The following is a 20598-nucleotide window of genomic DNA, read 5'->3' on the forward strand; positions in this document are numbered from 1 at the left end:
CTTCGTCAGGGGCCGGGCAGGGGGGAGAAGGGGGGGATAGCGCCAACAGCCGGAAACCCGTCAAGGAAACGAGCTTTGCTGCCACTCCATTGGAAGCTTGGAGATCAGATAACTTGGGGGGTGAAAACTCCAACGAGGTACTTCCGTAGATACCTCGCAATCGGAGTGTTTTGGGTGGCCGGCATGGTACCCTGGCTCATGATTTCCAATAATTCTTCGTTAGCTCCAATTGTGCCTGCGGGAAAGAAAAGCAGAAGAAAAAAGAGATTTGCTGGCGAGCAGGGGCCAAGATCTGATAAATGTCTTACCCCGGTAAACAACTGCTCCAACAAACATATCTGGCCAATAATAAGAATCCTCTCACGAGGTACTCTCGAGCTTGACCCGATAATTTTAGAGTTATCAGATGATCTGATAATCTGGGCCTTCGACTGGTGGTGAAAATTCCCCACTGGCCCACGCGCGTGGCTTTTTGCTAACTGCATTTGTTCCATCTATCGCCTCGCTAGAGAATCAACACCCCACTCAGCACCGGAATCGGAGGCTGGGGTCAAGACTACCATGCATGATTGATGCGAGCAGGGTTTTCCATTCAGGGTATTATTCCTTGAATTTCCCACCACGTCTCCGGTGGGATATCTGGTGTTGCATGATACCTGTCCGCGAGCTCTTCTCGGCCCTGTAGCTTGACATGGGGAGAGCCCGGGGCATCTAGGTACTGTAGCATCGCATCACTGGTCCTGGTCTGGCTGAATGAAGTGGCCGGCCAGAACGGAACACCACCCATGTATGCCAAGCCATGCAGCAGCGTGGCACCTGGATCCAAACCGGTTAGTCGACTCTCAATCATGGATCTGATAACAATAACAAGACGAAAAAAGGACCCAGTCCCGCCCGCGTGGTCCGCCCGACTTGGTAGGCATACACGAGTCACCCAGTTGCCGCCAAGAAAGCTGGACCTCGTCCCCTGGCCTCATATCACCGAGCTAGGACTAGCTCAGCGCACACCAATATGTACGAGCGTTCCTGCACCTTCTTCCATATTCGTTTGCATCGTCCAACAATTCGCATCAACCCCCACTCTCATCTTGGCCGTGCGCGACGATGATTAGTTTTCCCACCTCGCACCCACCACCGATACCCGCCATCGCTATGCTACATCCTTGTCGCAGGGATGGTGCCCAAACCGGGTAATGGTGCGTTGGAGACTCGGGCTTCTCTTCCATTTCTGGCCCGTCGTTCCCAAGTCACTTGAAGCAGGCGCAACTCGCCTCCCCACGGCGGCTAGGTAGTCCCCGGTGGGAGGGCTATATTTGCTCGCTAGTTTGGCTATCCTGATTGGTCCCCCAAACCTTCTCACTTCTCTTCCAACTCTGCTTTTCAGGTGGCTTGATGTGGTTCCGGATCCGGCACCCTCGGCTGAGGCCGTCCGTCTTCAACAACCGAACCTCCAACGACCTACCCCCACCCCTCTAATTGGGTGAGAAAGGGACCAACTGCTGAACATGTACCCACATCATCAAAGTGAATGCTGGGTTGTAGCTATCTTTGCCTCCCCCTTTCGAGTTCCAGACCTTGATCTGCCACTGTAATATCAAAAGAAAGCAATACGAATCCGCTTGAGCGATCAGATGCCAGGCTGACCTCAAGAGAGGTAGACTTGCACAGAGCACAACAGGTTGAGGCACCCTAAAGTCAACCTACTGCTGAGTCTTGACATCATGCAAGTTGTCGAAGTTCAGGACCCCCAGCTGCATGGTTCGCACCGTCCACTAATTAGTGCTAAGAGATGGCGTACGATATCCGGCCGGCGGCTCGGCATGCATGCATAGACCACAGTAGGCGACCCGACAATAGAGCATAAAATACTACCATTATGAGCTTTCTTTGTGCACAGGGGGCGCCTCCTGGCACGAATTCTGGTAAATCTCCTGTGTTAGACTTCCCGCCATCTCAAACTGGTGCAATCCTCCTTCGACAACCCCTTTCAAGTACCCTCAACAACGACACATCGACCATAACTTCATGGCAAACCGAAGCCGCCGTCGTCGCCTGACTTTTGGCTCGTCGTTTATCCATCGAAAAGATGCATCACCTTCTCCACGATCAACCCGGAGGGTGTGTGCATCGAACGTCGCATCCTTCAACCAACAGGTCCATGGAAAGCCAGCGCCAAACCGGTTCTTCAACCATCCATATTCTACAAGTGATCAGACACACCTCTCTTGGGACGTGTTCAAACTCCAATTCAAGAACCGCACTCCTACAGAGCCCCTGAGCCATCCGTACATCACTCGCCATGACAGAGGAACAGTGGCCAGACATTCTACAGGAGGTGCTGGAAGACAAGATATCACACTTTCGGGTTACCCGACCCGCGCTCCAGGTACGTTTCTCTGATTCTATTTAACTGACTTTCTGTGGGTTGGCCGGATACTCCAGTCTCAAGTGTATTTTGCCGACAGTACGACACTGAATATCTCTACCTCTTCAATGCCGACATCCCCTCCTTCCTCGACCGGTTTCACCACCCTGGTTTTCCGCCTTCAGGGCCGTTTTCTATCTCAATCCAGCAGGCAGCATGCCTTTCGAGTCGTATGAATCACTGTGTGACCAGTCGCTGGTACACATCTCCCAACGCCTTATGATCAAGAGTAGGAACCGGGACGGGAAATATGGACACGGGACCTGGGCCGTACTTTGGGTCGTGGTTCGCCGATCCTGCCATTACCTTGTTGCTCTGCCTGGTGTGTACAGGTTCACGGAGCCGTTCGGCGGTCGGTCCTGTGAATGAGTGCTGTGTCGCGACTTCCCAACTCGAATCAAGTATTACTTTTAGAGAGACGTAGCTGTTATCTGCCATGCGCCCAAAGGCCATCTCTACGATTGTGTACTTGCCCCTGGCTTTCGGTTTGCCGAGATCCGAGGTCTTACTGGTGTCTGGGCCACGCACAGGACAGACCTTGGTAGTCTCTCTCCCAGTCCACACCCTTATTATAATGTCCGGGATCGGATTGTGGCTTTGGGTATTGCCCGTGACGGGTGCCTCGATCAAACAGCCCGTGTGAGGACTAATTGGATGTCAGGACTTATACGGCCGAAGTGACATTAGAAAGTAAATCAGATGTAGGTGGAAAATCTACCCTCCTTCAGGGGCGTCAGGCCAATCAGGATAGCAAGGGGTCTCTTGGCGAACGGAGAAGCGACATCTCCGAAGGGTTAGGCCGCAGCAGAAAAAAGGGGTAGGGGGAGGTAGATGCGGTATCGGAGATGTCACTGAGAAGGAGGCGTAAGAAGGATTGACAGTCACGTGTATTCCTAGGCTATTCCCCCCTTGTAGAAACGAAGATGTACCGTACGGTATGGCACTCAACGACCGCTAAAGAAACCGCGTAACAGCAGCCATGACTTCCAGCGGTGTTGAGTCTCTACTTGGGGCAGGTGGTCGGGAGCCAGTTGATCGGAGCATTGTAAGCTAGGTTCCTCTGTCAGCAAGTATCGCATCCCATCCGTCGACAAGCCCAGCACTTACCACCGCAGACGTCCAGGCCGTATTGGATCGCCTCGGGGGCGTCGGCGGCGGTGCAGTTGGCGCAGGCGCAGTCCCGGTAGGAGAGGGCGAGGAACGTGCTCTTGCAGAAGCAGAGGAACATGTTCTCCTCGGTGCAGGTGAGGGGAGGGTAGGTGGTCATGAGGTAGTCGAAGCAGTCCAGCTGTCAGGGACAGGGGTGAGCCGAGGATTCAAGTCAGGGGTAGAGGGAGAGCGAGATTTGGGGGGGGGAGGGGGACTGTCTTACGGCACACAGAGGGAATGCCGTGGTCACGGAAGCCAAGGAGGCTAGGGAGAGGCCGACAACGGCCCGGATTGGTGCGGCTCTCATTTTGATTGGTCTTGGTCGGTTTGAATATATGAAGGAAGTCTCACTGATTGTGGTCGGCTTTTGGAGTTACTTCTATGAGACGTGAGAAGGAGGAGGGATCGACGCGAATATATATAGTTACAGACTCTCTTGAAGCTATGGTAAGAGAGCATATAATGACTACATTCCCACAGCTGGGTAACATCCACTATGCTCACTATGACAGCTCCCAGCCCCGCTGGCAGGAGCGAAGTGATCGGAACGCAGAGCACTAAGACAAACATCCCGAGAGATTGTCCATAATATGGCTCGGTTGGGCACTTGGCACAACGTAAATGCATATGCTGGCTGCAGGGAGTGGGGGTTCGTCGAAGAAGATCGTCCAATGGCCTCCTGGGATCAGATCTAATCAGATCATCTGATAACATTTTGAATCCTTAGCCCTGGATCTTGTTCACCCGATGTCAGGATGTGGTTTCCTTCGCTTAGCCCTTCTGTTGCCTATTCCCTGTGCCCTCTTCGTCGCCTTCATGCGCGTTCCAATGATTCGAATCTACTTGCCGTAGCTGCATGCAGACATACATACGGGAAAAGTCTCGGGTCTGGGACAGTATCGATATGATCCTCCGGGTTCAGGTTGGCCCGTCAGAGCACCGGAATCGGAGGCCCATAGGATGAAATCGGATTCAAACCTGTTCCATGGTCTAGCATCCTTCAACATACGTCTCTAGTCAAGCTGGGCCTGCAGATGTGGCTGGCTCTGACTGGACATGAGCTACAAGCGAGACTACGCTTGAGATGTGCCTAGGAAACTTGATCGACTAGAGTCGGTGGGAGCCGGCTTGAGAACATCCCCTTCAACGATGAATTACGTACAGCGCGGAACGCGGAAGTGTCGGAGAGGAATCGGAGACTCAGACTCGGCATTGGCCCATTATTACAGGTGAGGTAGAAGAAAAGTAACACCCAACTGAATCAAGAATAGACTGACCATCGAGGGACTGAATAGCCGGGCAGATTGGAGGTGACATCATACCGGGGTGCAAGCTTCGAACTGCGATGATGTGTCATGGCTTCCTAAGTGCATACCCGAACGATATTAAAGCCAAAAAGATGAAGAGACTTGACAAGATCTCTTCCACACAAACCACCGCTTCTACCCCTTTCCGTACGAGCTCTGCCACCTCAGGGGATAGAGATTGGATGTGCATACGTACTCCTTTGCGGCGTACATATGCGAGGGGTGCAATAAATCGCTCCTCGACTTCTTCCCTGGTAGGCAAACCGGCAAGGAAGGAAAGCATATACCCATTAGAGTGCTACTTAATGACACTTCGGAGGTCCACATCCAGGATTTGGATGCTTCAGCTGCGTTAATTAAGGTGGAGTTCCATAGCTTAGCAAGTGATTCAGTCCAGAAACCTGAATCATAGACAGTATATTAGACGGTGCATCACAAGGACAGTTACGAAGAGTCCACGGAGCGCGGAGTTCAAAGGCCTTCTTGAGAATAGGACGACTGAGAAGGTGAGGAGCCATTGATTGTTAAAATTATGCTTGAGATACCTACGACTCGATTCATTTATCACCCGTTGAAAGCAAGGTTCCATGAATTGAGATGCTCCCAATGGCCAATATGATAGGCCACATGGGGCAGAGATCCAAATATACCAGTCACACCGATCAATAGAAGGACCTAATTGCTTACTAAAACAAATTAAGAACACTGTAGAGACGTTACTTCTCGATTTCCTCAACGAACAGAACCAGGAATGGACCAATGTTGACGAGGAAGCAATATATGATAATCACACGGATCTGGTGGTGTGCGTTGTGGGTGTGATGTTCATCGTCGTGCCACCATGGTCGAGGACCCGGACATGTCAGGCAGGCCTACACACTCTCCAGATAATTGCCGCTGGGAGAGAAGGAATAAGCAGTCAGTGATAGGTTGTCTTACCGCTGGCCCCTTGTCCGTCAATATGCCCACAAAATCGTTTTGACGGCTGCCCAGCTGGATAGAGTAACTAATCAGTGAGGCACTCCTAATCCTGGTCTAACCGCACGGTTCGCAGGCGGGCGCTGGAGAAGGTGCAGGTTCATTTGTCACGGAAATAGACGCCGTCCGCATGGATGACATGGGCGAAGCGAGAGTGTAGGGCCGGAAAGGTAGCTCTCGGGTGTCAGAGGGGCCATTCTTGTGACAGCGGCAGCGGCAGGGGAAATTGGACAAGCAGCTGGGCCGTGGAGCTACCACCAGAATTCTGCTATCCCTGTTCGAAATGGGGGCACAGAGGTAACACTGGGGTAGCACAAAATCACGAAAATAGATGCACTGTATATGGTTGCAGCGCATTTGGGGGCCAAGCTCTTTATGAAGCGCAGTCAAGATCCGCGCATCGGATCGCACAGAGGATACTCATAGCCAAGTACAGAATGAGTCCAAACAGTGAGGACAACAGTAATTCCTCGGTGGGTCGAGTGACGCGTCGTCGAGTCGGGACAGTCTCGAGGGATCGGCAGGGAAGCAGCGCACTAATGTGGCGCCATTTTGGCGCGTGCCAGGGCACTAGCATGGGGTGCCCAGCCAATCAGAGGCGCTGTTGCGGCGGCCCGTACCGCTGAATCAAGTAACTGCAGGACGCAATCGCCCTCGCTGACCTATGAGCTCCCCGCTTGTGTTGCACAAGCCACAAGCTTTGCTCGGACCCCAGCATCAATCACGTTGGCTTGATCGCGACAAAACGACTTGCCATCTTCCTATTTATCAAACGGCGCAAACGCTGAAGAAGCCGGAGGTCAGTCGCTTGCGCATAGTCAACAAAATCCACGCCAGGAGCATGGAAACTCGACAAGCCATCACTCTTCCCTTCAACATCCCTTCAACGTCCCCTCAACTTAATCAGGCAAAATGGGAAATCCGGGCAAAAGAAGCTCCGGAGATACCGACATACAAAGTCGATCATGGCCGACAGCTACCCCGCTAAAGCAATGGACGGTGCGACATGTCCTCGGCGCGCTCGGCTTCATATCAGCCCTTGCATGGGGCTCGGTTCGGTGGCTCGGAGACAATCCGATTAGCTTTGATCACTACCGTTCCAAATTGATCGACTGGGATCTCCGGCAAGAAGAGGTGAAGAGCGCTTTTGTCACGAGCTGGGACGCCTACTCCCAGCACGCATGGGGTGAGTCTTTTTGCTTCCTCTTTCCTACGCACAATACTTGCGGTGGGATCTTCTGACATGGCTCGACGCCGGTAGGCAACGATAGGTACCATCCCTTGTCGCAAAAAGGCTCGCAGATGAGCCCGAATGGCCTCGGATGGATCATAGTCGACAGCCTCGACACCATGATGGTGATGAACCTGACGACACGCCTCGCAGACGCCCGAAAATGGCTCCAAAGAAGCCTGTCCTACGACCAAGACCAGGATGTCAACACCTTCGAGACGACCATCCGAATGCTGGGAGGTCTCCTGTCCGCCCATTACCTCGCAAGCCGACTTCCCGACGTTTCGTCTCGCAGAGACCCTATATACCTGGCCAAGGCGGTCGACTTGGCGGATCGGCTGCTGTCAGCCTACGATTCGCGGTCTGGGATCCCATATGCCAGCGTGCATATCGGGAACAAGGTCGGGATTCCGTCGCACTCGGACGGCGGTTCGTCTTCCATGGCGGAAGCAGCCACCGTGCAGCTCGAGATGAAATACCTCTCCTACTTGACTAGCAACGAGACATACTGGCGCAAGGCTGAGAAGGTGATGAAAGTCCTCGACGACAATGCCATGGAAGGGGGCCTCTTGCCCATCTTTGTGCATCCTGAGTCGGGCAGGTTCACCACGTCGGAGATCCGTCTGGGCAGCCGCGGAGATTCATACTATGGTTAGTCATGTTCACAGGCTAACAGCTCCTAGCCGAAAAGTTGCTAACCAGGTGGAAACAGAGTATTTAATCAAGCAATACCTCCAGACCTCTGGCCAAGAGCCCATCTACCTCGACATGTGGGAGGAAGCCCTCGCTGGGATCCAGAAGCACCTAATCACAACAACAAGGAAATCCGGCATTAAGATCGTCGCCGAGCTGCCGCAGGGAATTGGCGGGGCACTGTCGCCGAAGATGGACCACCTGGTCTGTTTCTTGCCGGGGTCCATAGCCCTCGGTGCAACAGGGGGTTATACAGTGGCCGAGGCGCGCAAGATGCCTGGATGGAATGCCGCAAAGGAACAGCAGATGCAACTGGCAAAGGACATCATGAAGACCTGCTGGGGCATGTATGCGGTAACCGAGACGGGCCTTGCGCCAGAGATTGCCTGGTTCCACGCAGACAACGAGGACCTTCAGCCGAGGCCCGGAGAGCGGCGGCTCCGTCCTACCAAGGACTCGCTGGCCGCGTGGAAGCAGGACTACATCGTCAAGCCCCTCGACGCGCACAACCTACAGCGCCCGGAGACGGTGGAGAGCCTTCTGATGATGTGGCGGATTACCGAGGACCCGGTGTATCGAGAATGGGGGTGGAAGATATTCAGGGCCTTTGAGGATTACACCAACGCCGGCGGTGGCAAGGGCTATACGTCCCTCAACAACGTGAATGCCATCCCGCCGTCTATGAGGGATAACATGGAGAGTTTTTGGCTGGTAAGCACTACCCCTATCCGCTGCTACAAAGATGGAACGCTAACTGGTCGATGCTTACTTTAGGCCGAAACACTCAAATACCTGTATCTCCTCTTCTCGCCGACGGATTTCCTCCCACTCCACGAAATCGTGTTCAACACCGAGGCGCACATCTTCCCCCGGTTCAAGCAGCACAAGTGGAAGACCGGGTGGCAGCGGAACAGATAATGGAGAAAAAGGGGGGACTGGTGGGGGACAGCCCACCGATGTATACAAACAAAATCCTGACTTTGGATATTCCCACCTGCTGGCTTCTGCCACTCGGGCTACAGCTCCGGAGGAAGAGAGCTGGCCAATTGTCAGAAGAAATGATCGGATTCTGTTCTTGTTGTCTGTCTGAACGATCATTAAGCCAAAAGTACGAAATCCAAAAGAATTGTAAGCTCCTAGGCGACATCCTTCAGCCCGTCTTTGCAGGATGATGTAACTGGAAGCGCTCGTCCTCCAGCCCAAGCGACTTGAGGTGATTCTGCCGGCGCTCCGTATTTCCCCTTTCCTGCGCCTTGATCTAACCAGCCACCAAACGTCAGCGTCAAACACGTCACACAGAGGGCAGGAAGGCGGGGGAGAGGGAGGATACTAACCGCAAGCTCAACATCCAGCAACTTCTCCTCCTCAGAGAGCGCCTCATACACCGGCTTTAGCGCCCTCAGCACCTCAAGATGCCTCTTGACATGCCCGTATATCCCCGGCACCCTCCACCCATCGACAGCCACGCGCGCCCGTTCCCCCACCACCCTCGCCTCCTCCCAACGGCCCATCTTCCCGTACACCGAAGCCAGCCCCGCCAGCCCGTCAATGATATCCTCGTCCTCGTCTCCGCCCCCGCCCGCCGCAACCTCCGCCGCAACCAGCGCATCGCGCGCCGCCTCCGCCGCCTCGTCGAGCCGCCCCATCTTGGCGAGCAGGTCGGCAAGGAAGCGCAGCTCCGTCAAACGGCTCGCAAGGTCGTCGTTGTCATCGTCGGCGTCGTAGCGCGCCAGGACGCGCCGCTGCATGGCCTCCGCTTCGGCGAGGCGGCCGTCTTGCCGCGAGAGGACCAGCGCCCTGAGGGACTCTGCCGCCGCTGCGGCGGCGGTTACGGCTTCGTCGGTGGACTCGGGCCCGCTTTCTAGGCTGGAGGACGCGTCGTAGGCTTCGCTACTCAGCTGCTCCGCCTCGGGGAGCTTGCCCGCGTCGACGAGGACGTACGCCAGATCGACGGTCGCCAATATGGTCTGCGGGTGCGCGGCGCCGCCGCGTCTCCGGATGCGGTTCTCCAGCGCGGCGCGCGCGAACTCCTCGGCCTGCTTGTACCGCCCCTGCTTGTTGCACGACTGCGCAATGGCGTACAGCATGCAGAAAATCTCGTCGTCGACCTCGTCGGCGCCCCCCTCGGGCAGCTGGTCGGGGGGCCGCGCCTGCAGGTACCGCAGCACGTCGCGCTGCATGCGCTCCGCCTCGGGCCACATGCCCAGGTCGCGGTACGTCGTGCACAGGTCGATCTTGGTGTCCACCGTGTCGGCATGGTACTCGCCCAGGCGCTCGCGCCGGTACCGCAGCACCTGCAGCGCGAGCAGGTGCGCGTCCCTGACCCGGTCGCCGGCGCCAAGGTAGCCGCGCACCAGGTCGTGCAGGCAGTCGACTGTCTCCGCGGCGGAGTCGCCGTGCAGCCGCCGCGCGGTCGCCGCTGAGGACTCGTAGTGCGTGACGGCCTCGTCGGCGCGGCCGGTCGCCTCGCAGGTGTAGCCCAGGTACGTGTGCGCGAACTGCACTGCGTCGTTGTCGTCTGTCCCGTGGGCCTTTGGCGCGTCGGCTAGGATCTTGTGGAGGAGCTGCTCGCCTTCGGGGTAGTGCTCTGTCTCGAGGTAGAGCTTTGCAAGGGAGGTCATGCTGACGAGGGTTTCCTTGCGGCGGGCTGTCGTTGGCTCGTCTCCACCGGGTGCGGCGTTGGCCTTGTCGATGGAGCTCTGATATAGCTGCAGCGCCTCTTCAATCTTTCCGGCCTTCTCTTTGCAGCTGGCTAGGATGTAGAGGCATTCCGACACGATGTCGTTGGTTGATCCCGGGAGCTCCGTGCCGATCCGCAGGCAGCGCTCGGCTTCCACCGTGGCCTCGTCGACTCGCCCCGCCCGCAGCAGCGAGGCACACAGCATCTCTGCGGCCCGGAAAATTTTGGTATGCATCTCGCCATACGACGCTGTCAGTGTGTCCAGCATCCACCGCTGCAGGTCAATCGCCTCGGCCACCTTCCCGTCGTAGCACAGCGTCGAGGCGAGCTCCTCTGCGGACTTCAGAGTTGCGTCGTCGTCCTCGGCTAACCGGTCTCTGCACCCTTGCAGTGCCTCGCGGCCGTATCTCTCCGACTTGTCCATCTCGCCCAGACTCCTAAATGTACCGCACAGCAGGATCTTGATGTCGAGCACCTTCCGCACCTCGGAACCGTCATCACCGTCACCATCCGCGGCCAGCTGCTCCTGCCCATCCAGCGCCTGCTCCCGCAATATCGCCGCCTCGAGCCACCTCTCCTGCCTGCCCCGGCACTCAGCCAGCCCCAGCACAGCAGCAAGCGTGGAGGCGTGCCCCGCGCCCATGGTCAGCCTCAGCGCATCCACCAGCGCCTGCAGCGTCCGCCCCTCCTCCTCCCACATGCCGCGGGCCCCGTAGTGCGCCGCCAACCGCTGCAGCGCCGTCCGCGTGCAGTGCGACCTCTGCCTGCCGTGCCTCTTGGCGCACGATCCGACGATCCCGACGAGGATGGGCTCCGAGTCGTCGTAGCGGCCGTGCGCGTCGAGGGACGTCGCGCCGTCGATGAGAAGGTCGAAGGTCTGGAAGAAGTGATTGGTCTTGGCGTGCTCGAGCTGCGTGGCGAGGAGCTTGGCTTGCTCGCTTGCGGGGCCGTAGGCGCCGGTGGTGCAGTAGTCGTGCACTAGGCTGTTGCGGATGCTGATGTGGGAGAGGCGGTGGGCGTCGCTGAGACTGCGGGAGGGGGACTCGAGGAGGAACTGGTCAAAGAGCTGTAGGGCTAGCTCTTGTTTCGAGATGGCTTCCTGCACGTTGCCGAGGAATCGGTCGGTCAGGGCGACCTTGGCGGTGGCGATGATGGTGACGGGGTGCTTGACGCCGAAGGTGTTGAGGGCGTCGTTGGCGCGGCGGAGGCCGTACTCGTGCGCCTCTTGGAACTTGTCTCGCAGGCAGAGGATAATCAGGTGGTCCATGTAGGCCTCGTAGAGGTCTTCATGGTCGGGGGGTAGCTGAGCCTCCCGGCCCCGGAGGACCTGACCGTGCAGCTCTTCCGCCTCGTCGATCCTCCCCAGGATACCATAGATCTCGCAGATGCTGGTCATGGTGCGGAGGACTCTGAGGTCGCCCTCCCCGTACTCCTGCTTCTGCGTCTCGAGGACCTTCTCCAGTCTGGCTGCAATCTCCGCGGGAGATTCGCGGCCGTCGCCCAGAGACGAATCCATCTCCTCGCGGGTGAGCTTGATGTTTTCCATCCTTGCCTCCAGCTCGGATATCGCCTCCTGCTCCTGTGTCGACCCCGACGGGCCGGCCGTGTTGTCAACCAGGAAGTCCTGAATAGTGTCTGGATTATCCGGACCTTGAGAGACCTCCTCGACCATCCTGAGCTGGAGATAGTCCACCATCAGCCTCAGATTCTCCACATACGCCGGGTCCGCGCCGGCCTCCTCGAGGGTATAAAAGTCCTCCACGTACGCCGTGGGGAGCAGCTTCTCCCTGTCGCCCGTCAATGCGCGCATGCCCCCTCTCTCGATCAACTCGACCACCCGCCTCCGGTTCCCCAGCCCAGCCGCAACGTGCAACCTCGTCCGGCCATGCCCAGGGTCCGTCCTATCCAGCAACGCGAGAACCACCCCCTCAACACCCCTCCGCCACCCATCCACCGCCTCCTCGTCGCCCAGGTCCCCCCGCTCCACCCACACGGGACTCATCTGCGGGCGCCTCCCCACCGCCACGGCCATGTCCACGGCGGCGGGCATGCCATCCGGCGGCGTCGTCGCGGCGCCGGCCCGCAGCAGCGCGTGCGCCGCAGCCGCGTTGCCGGCGAAGCAGGCCATGTACAGCGGCGAGACGGCCGGGCCGCCCGAGTCTTTTTCGCTGCAGGCGACGTCGACGAGGGCGCGGACGCGCGGGTGCGAGAGCAGGTGCGACATGACGTGGGCGCCGTCGACGCGGGACAGCGAGTATGACGCGCGGTGCAGGATCGAGGAGCCCGTGCCGTCGGAGGAGACGAGGCGCGCGCCGCGGGCGATGAGCAGGTCGATTGTCTCGGCGTCGCAGGCGGGTAGCGAGATGGCGGCCTCGAGGGGCGTCTTGTCTTCCCAGGTGGCGTCGATGTCGGCGCCGCGGTCGAGCAGGAGGCGGATTGTCGAGGCGTTGTTGGGGACGCTCAGGGCGAGGTGGAGGAGCGAGAGGGGCTCGCCGTCCTCGATGACGGGGTGTCGGACGTCGAGCTGCTTTTCGGTCTGCTCGTCGTCGAAGGAGAGGATCGTTTGTACTAGACCTACCTTGCCTGTCTGAACCGCCGCGATGAGCAGCTGCGTGCTCAGCGGGAACAGACCGGCCTCGAGGAGGATGCGCGTGATGGTCTCCCCGGACCGCCCGTGCCGCATGGCGATGCAGCCCAAGACCACCCTCGCCGGCGTCTCGCCCTTGCCGAGGCGGGCGCCGCGGGAGATCAGGGCCTCGACGGCGGCGGCGCCGAAGTCGCAGGGCGAGAACCGCACCGCGTGCGTCAGCGCCGTGGAGCCCTTTGCGTCCTCGTCGTCGATGGCGCAGATGCCGGACGCGACGATCAGGTCGATGGAGGACTCGAGGTGGGCGCGGTGGGACCCGCCGTGGATGAGGAGCGGGAGGATCGGGCCCGGAGGGCGCGAGAGCTCGAATAGGCCGAAGGGACCCATCTCTGGGTGGCCGAGGGAGCGGTTGAAGCGGGCCTTTTCGGCGAACGAGGGTCGCGAGCGGCGGTAATCTAGCTCCAGGAGGATGAGCTGCGGGAGGAGGCCCGACAGGTTGAGGGACACGGCCAGGCCGAAGGTGACGTCCGTCCAGCCGATGCTCGTCAGCGGGTCCTTGAACTTGGCGGCGAACCCGGAAAGCTGACCGATGAGCAGTTCCACGACCGGCGCGCTGTTGGCGGCGATGGCGAACTCGAGGGGCGTCCCGCGGAGGCGGTAGTGTTGCATGTCTACCCCCGGGGCAGGGAGCGCGACCTGCAGGCTCGCCTTGCCGGCCCGCGTCGTGAGGAGGAGCTCCATTGCCCGCGCGGCCTGCTCGTCGGGGAACATGACCAGCCAGTGCGTCGCCGTGCCGAGGCGTCGGTACGCGGGCTCCGCCCCTACTGAGACGAGGAACTCGAGCATGTCGAGGTGTCCGCCGTGACAGGCTGCCGCGAGGAGGTCTTCGTCGTGTTCCCGGGATATGATCTTCCAATGCGCCTTCCCAGACGAGGGCGCTGGGAGGCCGAAGAGCAGCTTGATGAGGGGGAGTAGGCCCAGACGGGCGGCGACGTAGATGAGTAGACCTTGGATCGGGGTCTTGTCGGCGATTTGGGTGCGGGAGAGGCATTGGAGCTGCTCTGGGTCATACTTGTCCTCGTCAGCCTTGGCCTGGAGGGTCTTGTGGAAATCGGCATCGTCGAGAGACACGTCCGAGATGACTATCTCCCCTTTATGAAGGATGTCGTACCGACTCCCCAAGGCGTCTTGCTGGTGGAGCTTCTCCAACCGTCGAATCCGCTCGGCGAGGTAATCCTGGCTGTCGAGGCGTGCGAGGTCTCGCTCCATCTCGGCGATCGGGTGCGCCATCTCCCGCAGCGACGGGGGCAACTCCCGACCGAGAGCATCGTGCAGCCGGAAGACGAGTCCCAGCGCGTTTGGACTGCCGAGCTCGGCGGCTTCGATCAGCAGCCCCAGCCCCTTGTCCAAGTCCGCGACCTCGGTACCGAACCCGGCGATGGTGCACATTCCCAGATCATACAGGGCCGATCGCCGCTGGGCGTCCAATGTCGCCTCGTTACAAATGGAGTGGAGGAGTCTGACTAAATCTGCTTGGACGATTGGCGGCATCTGTGGCGGGGGTGCCTAACATAAGGGGTGGCGCGTAAGTCTATGCCCGGGAGAGAGATTGGGAGCTTCCGGGGGGTGTTACTTACTGAGTGTTCGGAGGTGTTGCCTCTGATAATAGTGGCACGAGGCAGTAAGTAAGGCGTCGGCCTATCCTTGTAGAACATATCGCTCCTACCAAGGGATCAGTCCGCTCACTTCTTGTCAATATAATAAATAGCTCATTCACTTACAGGACATCGTCATCGTGAAATGCCGTTTGGCCCCGGAAAATCTTGATGATCTCCTCCGAGGTCTTCCTGTCTTTCGGATCGTCCCTCAGGGTTGCCTGTAAGAGGGCCCTCAGCATCTGGACCAAGGCTGCATTGTCCTTGTCATGCCTGCTCTCCAGTGAAGTCAGAGCCCGAAGGAGAAGCTCCTCTTTGGGCAAGTCATTGAGCTTGTAAACCATCTGGTCACCGCCGTCCTCGTCGCTGATGACGTCGCCGAGTGTCTTGCAGAAGCGTGCGCCGTCAAGGATGATCTCCCACACGAGCAGGCCGTACGAGTAGACGTCGCACTTGTAGGCACCATCTGCGTCGACCAGGTTCGATATGGGGGCCTCGAGGTCTAACCTCGGTCGCACCTCTGGCGCGTTCAGCAGCGGAGTGCCGAGATACCGCTGGTTCTTGGCGCCGGCCCTTTTGAGGTCGACCAGCGCGTGGCCCAGGTCGGACAGCTTGGCCCTGAAGCTCCGATAGTCACCGTGGAACACGAGCGTGTTTTCCAGCTTGACGTCTCCGTGGGCGATTCCGCAGCGGTGGAGGGCGTCGAGCCCGCCCGCGATGTCGTGCATGAGGTGCGCTTTGGTGAGGAAGTCCAGCTGGCGGCCCTTGTCGCTGGCGAGGAAGTCCTTGAGGGTTCCGTGCGGGGCAAATTCCATGACCAGCGAGACATCGGTGCTCTGACGAGGCGGCCCGGCAGTGGGACCCTCGTCCAGGCCGAACTCGGAACGGTAACCGAGAAGGGAGACGAGGTTCGGATGGCGCCGGAGGGGCCGGTGGGTGAGGATGCGGAGCTCTTTTAACACGGTGGCGACGGAGACCTGCAGCGCCGCGGAATTCCGTTGTGAGGAAGCGGCGCCATCCCTGAAGATATTGAGCCTCTTGACGGCGACGGCAGCGGGCTTGTCTGGCTCGTCGGACCCGGGCTCGTCGCCGGACCCGTGTTTCGCGGCAAGGGTGTATTTCTCGACGCTGTATGACGTGCCCGAGCCGAGCTCGGTGGGCACGGCATTCCACGAGCGTCCAAAGTCGGTCGGCTTGAAGTGCTTGAGCTTCTTGCCGGCCTTGTCAGGAAGATCCGAGATGATGTCGTCATCCTCGCTCAAGCTAATGAGATAATGCCAGACATGGAGCGGGCCGAGCCTTGGCGGTGGCTTATCCGCATCGGTGAGGCTGCCTGGAGGAAGTGTGACCTGGGACGAGGAGTTTAAGATGGTGCGCACATCCCAGAGGATGGAAGTCATCGTCGCTGTTATGTTAGTAAGATTCTAGCTGAGAGCTCCATGCAGACGACTGCGGGCACACACGCTGCTGTGGTGCCTTATTAGATTTCGAACGCGATCATCGCCGCTTTGCATGAACGACAGTTTGGGAGGCGGCCTCTCCTTCCCTGTCCTCTTCTCCACGAGCTGATGGTCAGGCAGGCTCAGCCGCAATCTCGCCCGCCAGGGCTGACTGGGGGTTGCATGCAAGGGTGTCCAATAGTTGCCGCACGGGCGGGCTGACAGGGGAGCAACCTGCTTCACGGGCCATTATTGGCTGACCCCGCGCCCAGACCGGGCTATGCGATGTATTCGTTACTCAAACTTGGCCAGCCAAGACATCGTCCCCCAAGAATAATAGGTTGTCGGCTTTACGGCGTACGCTGGACCATCTTTGAGCGAATCTCCGACAAATCCTTTTGCTGCAGAACTCCGTCGCGCCACATAGCAGCCATGGAAGCTGCGGGCCTCGTTCTTGGCGCCATCGTGGTGGTCAAGCCCATCTGCAGCTCCATTCACGAAACCCTGTCCAGCTACCAAGCCTTCGGCCGGGATGCCGAGCGTCTGCGACTCCGCTTCGCCGTGCAGCAGACACGCCTCGACTCGTTCGAGCGCGTCCTCTTCGAGCGCGGCAAGTTCGCGCCCGCCATGCCCGGCCGCCTGATCGACCACCTGCCCGAGATGACGTGCGCCGACGTGCTCGCCCTCCTCAGGCAGCTGTACGGCGTCCTGCTCGAGTACGCGGCTGTGCGGGCGCAGTACGGCGCAAAGGACCGCGCCGACGCCGCTGCCGTTACCGAAAAGGGTCTCATCGACGAACCGCTGTCGGCCGAAGACCGCATCAAGTCGCTGACCCTCGACGGCAAGAAGGCCGACGCGGCGCAGCAGAGGTCGGTCAGCTGGGCGCGCAAGATGCTCTGGGTCGCCTTCGACAGGAGCAGCACCGAGCGGCTGGTGGGCGAGTTCGAGGGCTGGGCCGAGCGCACCCAGGTCCTCCTCGAGGCCGCGTGGTGGCCGCTGTCCTTCTTCGAGACGGTCGAGCGCATGCGCAGGCTCGAGGACGACGCCGACGCAAGGTCGGTCGGCCTGCTCCGCGGCATCGGCCTCCGCAAGCTGCTCGCCTCGGCGCCCGCCGCCGTGCCCGCTCAGAGCCGCGCCACAGAGGCCGTCGCTGCAAACTTCACCGTCGCTGAATTAATTGGCGCTTTCGAACTCGGTCGCTTGGAGGAGGCCGGCTGGCAGGAATGTCTCGTCGAGTACAAGCAGTACGCGCGAGCTGGCGGGAGTGGCGCTGTGGGCGACGACGTCGCCAGGCAGAGGGTCATCCAGCTCGCGGGACTGCTGAACGAGGCGCCCGCGTCGGACCCAGAACTGAGGGTCCTGCAGTGCACCCATTATTTCGAGGATACCAAGAGGTTGCGGTTCGGGCTCGTCTACGCGCTTCCGACGCAGTGCGACGGCGACGGCGACGAGAAATTGACGACGAGGAGGCCGCCTGTCACGCTCGCAACCTTGCTTGATGCCGTGTATGCGGGCCCACGGCCCTCTCTCGGCGCCCGGATGCGGCTTGCGCATAAGATTGCGCTGTGCCTGCGGAGGTTGCACGCGTACTCGTGGGTGCACAAGTCGTTGCGCGGGGAGAACGTGCTCTTGCTTCCTGCCGTCGACGCGTCTGCAGGAGATATGCTTGCTTGCTCCTTGGAAGAGCCAAGGATCGTCGGGTTTGAATATGCGAGGCAAGAGTCCGATTTCTCGGACCAGTTCGGCGAGGCGGAGATCAAGCGGAATATATATCGGCACCCGACTCGATGGGGACAACCTACAAATCGATTCGAGAAAGTCCATGATATCTACGGTGAGTGACATGACGGCATTAAAACCATATGCGTATCATATATAGCTAACGGGCCCGCCCCCACACAAGCCCTCGGTGTGATCCTCCTCGAGCTCGGGCTCTGGGCTCGTGCCGACCAACTCGACAAGGGTCTTCTCGTGTCGGAGGCAATGGCCAGTGATCCGGCGGCCGTGAAACGGAAGCTGGCCAAGCACGCAGAGGTGCGGCTGGCCTTCTATGCTGGGGACCGGTTCCGCAGTGTGGTTATCGGGTGTCTCACTGGGTCGTGGCGGGAGAGGCCCGTGGTCGAGGCTTTTCCTGACATGGTTGCGGAGTTGAAGATGATCGCGGCGGAGCTGTAATGTTAAAGCTAGTGTTTGAATAACTGTTACAAATCCTCAGACACTGTACATGGTTGAAAGCGGGGGGTAAAAGGAGACGAGGCAGTAATTATTCCAAGGCCCAAGGCATGGGCTAATTACTGATCCTGGAGCCAGGGGTCTTTCATCAGTTCCTTGGCAGTATATCTGTCTTCAGGCCGCCATCTCAGCATGTTCCTGATGAATGTGAGGAATGCTATCTTCCCGGTTCCTTCCAAGACAATCTCCTCATCTTCCAGCGTGGTGTTGAACTTTTGTTCTCCCTTCAAATTTCCTGGGAAGAATCAAAATCGGGTTGTTTTATCTGGTATATGTTTGTGCTTCAAACTCACCGTCCTGATCAAAGAACTTGTCGGAAATTGAACCTCTGGCGAGCAAATCCGCTGGCGGAGGCCCGAGAAGAGAGACCATCTTTGCGAGGTGGGCGGCCCTGGATTCTGGTCGACTCGGCAGCCGTTCGTTGAATAGATGCTTGCCCTCGAATAAATCCCAGACCTATGTAGTAATTACTGTTAGATGAGGAGAGCGGAGATCGGTGATTACGGATCTGGAAATGCAGGTGTGGCTTAATTACCAGAAGCCCAAGGTTCCAGATATCAATCATTGCATCCCATGAGATGCCGAGGACGATCTCTGGCGCGCGGTAAAGATCTGGCATGACCTCGCCTTGAAAGGGACCCTTCCCAATCCTGGCGTCGCCGAAATCGCAAAGAATCGGTTCGCCAGGATCGTCGGGCATTTCCATTTCCATGGATGTGTATATCACTCGATTGCCATCAATCTTTCGGGGGCCGGGATGTCTCTGTTCTTCGTCCACAATTTCGTCCAAAATCGAGGTATCCGTAATTGAGAGCATGATGTTTCCTTCTTGGATATCTGTTCATGATTAGATATGATTCTCTCAAAGCTTAACGTGTTGCGTAGATTTGTACATACCAGTGTGAACCAAGTCCGCCTCGGAATGGAGAAAATCCAAGGCCAGCAACAGTCCGTAGACCATTGGTTTAAGGAGAGATTCGGGAAGCTGGCCCCCAGCCATATTCCGAATATCACCCAAGGTGATGCTCAGTGGGTTGTGCACCAGACACGTGTGAGGACCGAGTTCGCCGGGAATTTCGAAGACTTCACGCATTCTCCGCACAAGTACTTCTCCTGGATGGCTGGACTTGACACAGTCCAATCCCTCCAATACCTTAGCCTCATTCAACGCCTGGCGGTGACCTGTCATGTACACTTTCAAGGTAACATATTCGTGCGTGCGGAGATGGGGTGTTCTTGGAGGGTGACTGCGACATGTTCGGGGTGCAGAACAGAGTGTACGAGGTTGCAATGGGCTCAGAAATGAATTTGGGTGGGATTTGGTGACGTACGGCAAAAGGTAGAGAGGAAAACCATGTCCAGCTTCCATAGAGGAGGTTCCGGAACAATCAACGCATGACTAATCATCAAAAAAAGCTGAAATCATGGGTAGGTAGGTATCAACAGGAGGTGATTCACTTCTGGGTAGGTTGATATGTTCCATCCCGGTCGCACCAGGACAAGGGTTGATAAACAAGTTAAGTGGCATGGTATAGCAACCAACACAGGTCACCGAGTGGTGTAATGGTCAAATGCGATGCTGACCGTCGCGCCTATCGACAGCCACCTCTGGGTCCGTTCTGAAGGCAGGCGATCCTTACACCACTCAAATTTCTTTCTTTCTTCTTTTTCCCCACAATTCCAAACCTTTGGCAATAATTGACCTCCATGACCAAATGTAAAGATATCCATGCCAGTTCTTACAATTACTGGGCTACGGGAAGTCGTATATCAAAACGCCGCGCCAAATTCCGCCCTCACCACGTTACTGTTTTCAGTACGTAGTCATGGCGATCTTGTCTACATCCAATATGCTCTGTCAGTTTTAAAACAAAATTATCCGCCTCCCACTTCCCCGCGTCTTCCCTTGACATGGTGTAGCCGACGACCTGGGACTCGTCTTGCGGTCCTCATGCCGACCCAGCTGGCGCGGACCATAGTGTTGGCCTCCCCGCTTGCCACCAAGAAGTCCTCCATGATGATCTTGTCCTGGTGCAGAACCTCGCCCATGATGTGGTATTATATTGGCACCATGTGCCGCCGATGGTGGAGATGATTTCTGTCATGTCCTTGAAGCTGGACGGCAACTGGTGTATTTTATCTTCAATCCAAGGTACGCGTGTCTAGTGGGCGTCTCCTTTCTAAATACTACGCGTCCAGTGAGTTTCTACAATCTCGCGGTT

At 57.9% G+C, this 20598-nt stretch overlaps 5 protein-coding genes across 5 annotated transcripts; 2 read left to right on the forward strand and 3 right to left on the reverse strand.

Annotated features, from left to right (window-relative positions):
• Nucleotides 1–3428: 3428 nt before the first annotated feature.
• QBC33DRAFT_562229 (uncharacterized protein) lies at nucleotides 3429–3881 on the reverse strand (the record flags this gene model as incomplete). Its single annotated transcript, XM_060430196.1, has 3 exons — nucleotides 3429–3475; nucleotides 3533–3713; nucleotides 3798–3881. 3 exons carry the CDS (start codon nucleotides 3879–3881, stop codon nucleotides 3429–3431), a joined length of 312 nt encoding a protein of 103 aa, XP_060280394.1.
• A 2668-nt stretch (nucleotides 3882–6549) lies between these two features.
• Nucleotides 6550–8923, forward strand: QBC33DRAFT_478607 (mannosyl-oligosaccharide alpha-1,2-mannosidase). The gene is made up of 4 exons (XM_060425294.1): nucleotides 6550–7045; nucleotides 7121–7741; nucleotides 7803–8494; nucleotides 8558–8923. The coding sequence occupies exons 1-4, from the start codon at nucleotides 6772–6774 to the stop codon at nucleotides 8699–8701; spliced, it is 1731 nt and encodes a 576-aa protein (XP_060280395.1). The 5' UTR covers nucleotides 6550–6771; the 3' UTR covers nucleotides 8702–8923.
• Nucleotides 8757–16105, reverse strand: QBC33DRAFT_498295 (serine threonine kinase; the record flags this gene model as incomplete). Its single annotated transcript, XM_060425613.1, is given in 4 exon segments — nucleotides 8757–9041; nucleotides 9118–14616; nucleotides 14726–14818; nucleotides 14837–16105. 4 exon segments carry the CDS (start codon nucleotides 16103–16105, stop codon nucleotides 8934–8936), a joined length of 6969 nt encoding a protein of 2322 aa, XP_060280396.1. The 3' UTR covers nucleotides 8757–8933.
• A 471-nt stretch (nucleotides 16106–16576) lies between these two features.
• On the forward strand, nucleotides 16577–18319 carry QBC33DRAFT_562232 (uncharacterized protein; the record flags this gene model as incomplete). The annotated part of the gene is made up of 2 exons (XM_060430197.1): nucleotides 16577–17978; nucleotides 18048–18319. 2 exons carry the CDS (start codon nucleotides 16577–16579, stop codon nucleotides 18317–18319), a joined length of 1674 nt encoding a protein of 557 aa, XP_060280397.1.
• QBC33DRAFT_548307 (Serine/threonine-protein kinase) lies at nucleotides 18196–19957 on the reverse strand. The gene is made up of 4 exons (XM_060428830.1): nucleotides 19274–19957; nucleotides 18912–19213; nucleotides 18670–18832; nucleotides 18196–18611 (listed from the first exon to the last, which is right to left on the reverse strand). The coding sequence occupies exons 1-4, from the start codon at nucleotides 19743–19745 to the stop codon at nucleotides 18436–18438; spliced, it is 1113 nt and encodes a 370-aa protein (XP_060280398.1). The 5' UTR covers nucleotides 19746–19957; the 3' UTR covers nucleotides 18196–18435.
• Between the last annotated feature and the right edge of the window lie 641 nt (nucleotides 19958–20598).

Source organism: Phialemonium atrogriseum (assembly GCF_030411735.1).
Source record: "Phialemonium atrogriseum strain 8032-3 unplaced genomic scaffold QBC33scaffold_26, whole genome shotgun sequence".
Taxonomy (NCBI): domain Eukaryota; kingdom Fungi; phylum Ascomycota; class Sordariomycetes; order Cephalothecales; family Cephalothecaceae; genus Phialemonium; species Phialemonium atrogriseum.

What these genes read in the sequence shown, in the direction of transcription:
- QBC33DRAFT_478607 (XM_060425294.1), top strand. Translation starts at nt 6,772, where the DNA reads ATGGGAAATCCGGGCAAAAGAAGCTCCGGAGATACCGACATACAAAGT. An exon ending in CTACTCCCAGCACGCATGGG is followed by an intron (nt 7,046 to 7,120) that starts GTGAGTCTTTTT and finishes CGACGCCGGTAG; the next exon opens with GCAACGATAGGTACCATCCC. An exon ending in ACATGGAGAGTTTTTGGCTG is followed by an intron (nt 8,495 to 8,557) that starts GTAAGCACTACC and finishes TGCTTACTTTAG; the next exon opens with GCCGAAACACTCAAATACCT.
- QBC33DRAFT_548307 (XM_060428830.1), bottom strand. Translation starts at nt 19,745, where the DNA reads ATGGAAGCTGGACATGGTTTTCCTCTCTACCTTTTGCCGTACGTCACC. An exon ending in GGCGGACTTGGTTCACACTG is followed by an intron (nt 19,214 to 19,273) that starts GTATGTACAAAT and finishes AATCATGAACAG; the next exon opens with ATATCCAAGAAGGAAACATC. An exon ending in TCTGGAACCTTGGGCTTCTG is followed by an intron (nt 18,833 to 18,911) that starts GTAATTAAGCCA and finishes ATTACTACATAG; the next exon opens with GTCTGGGATTTATTCGAGGG.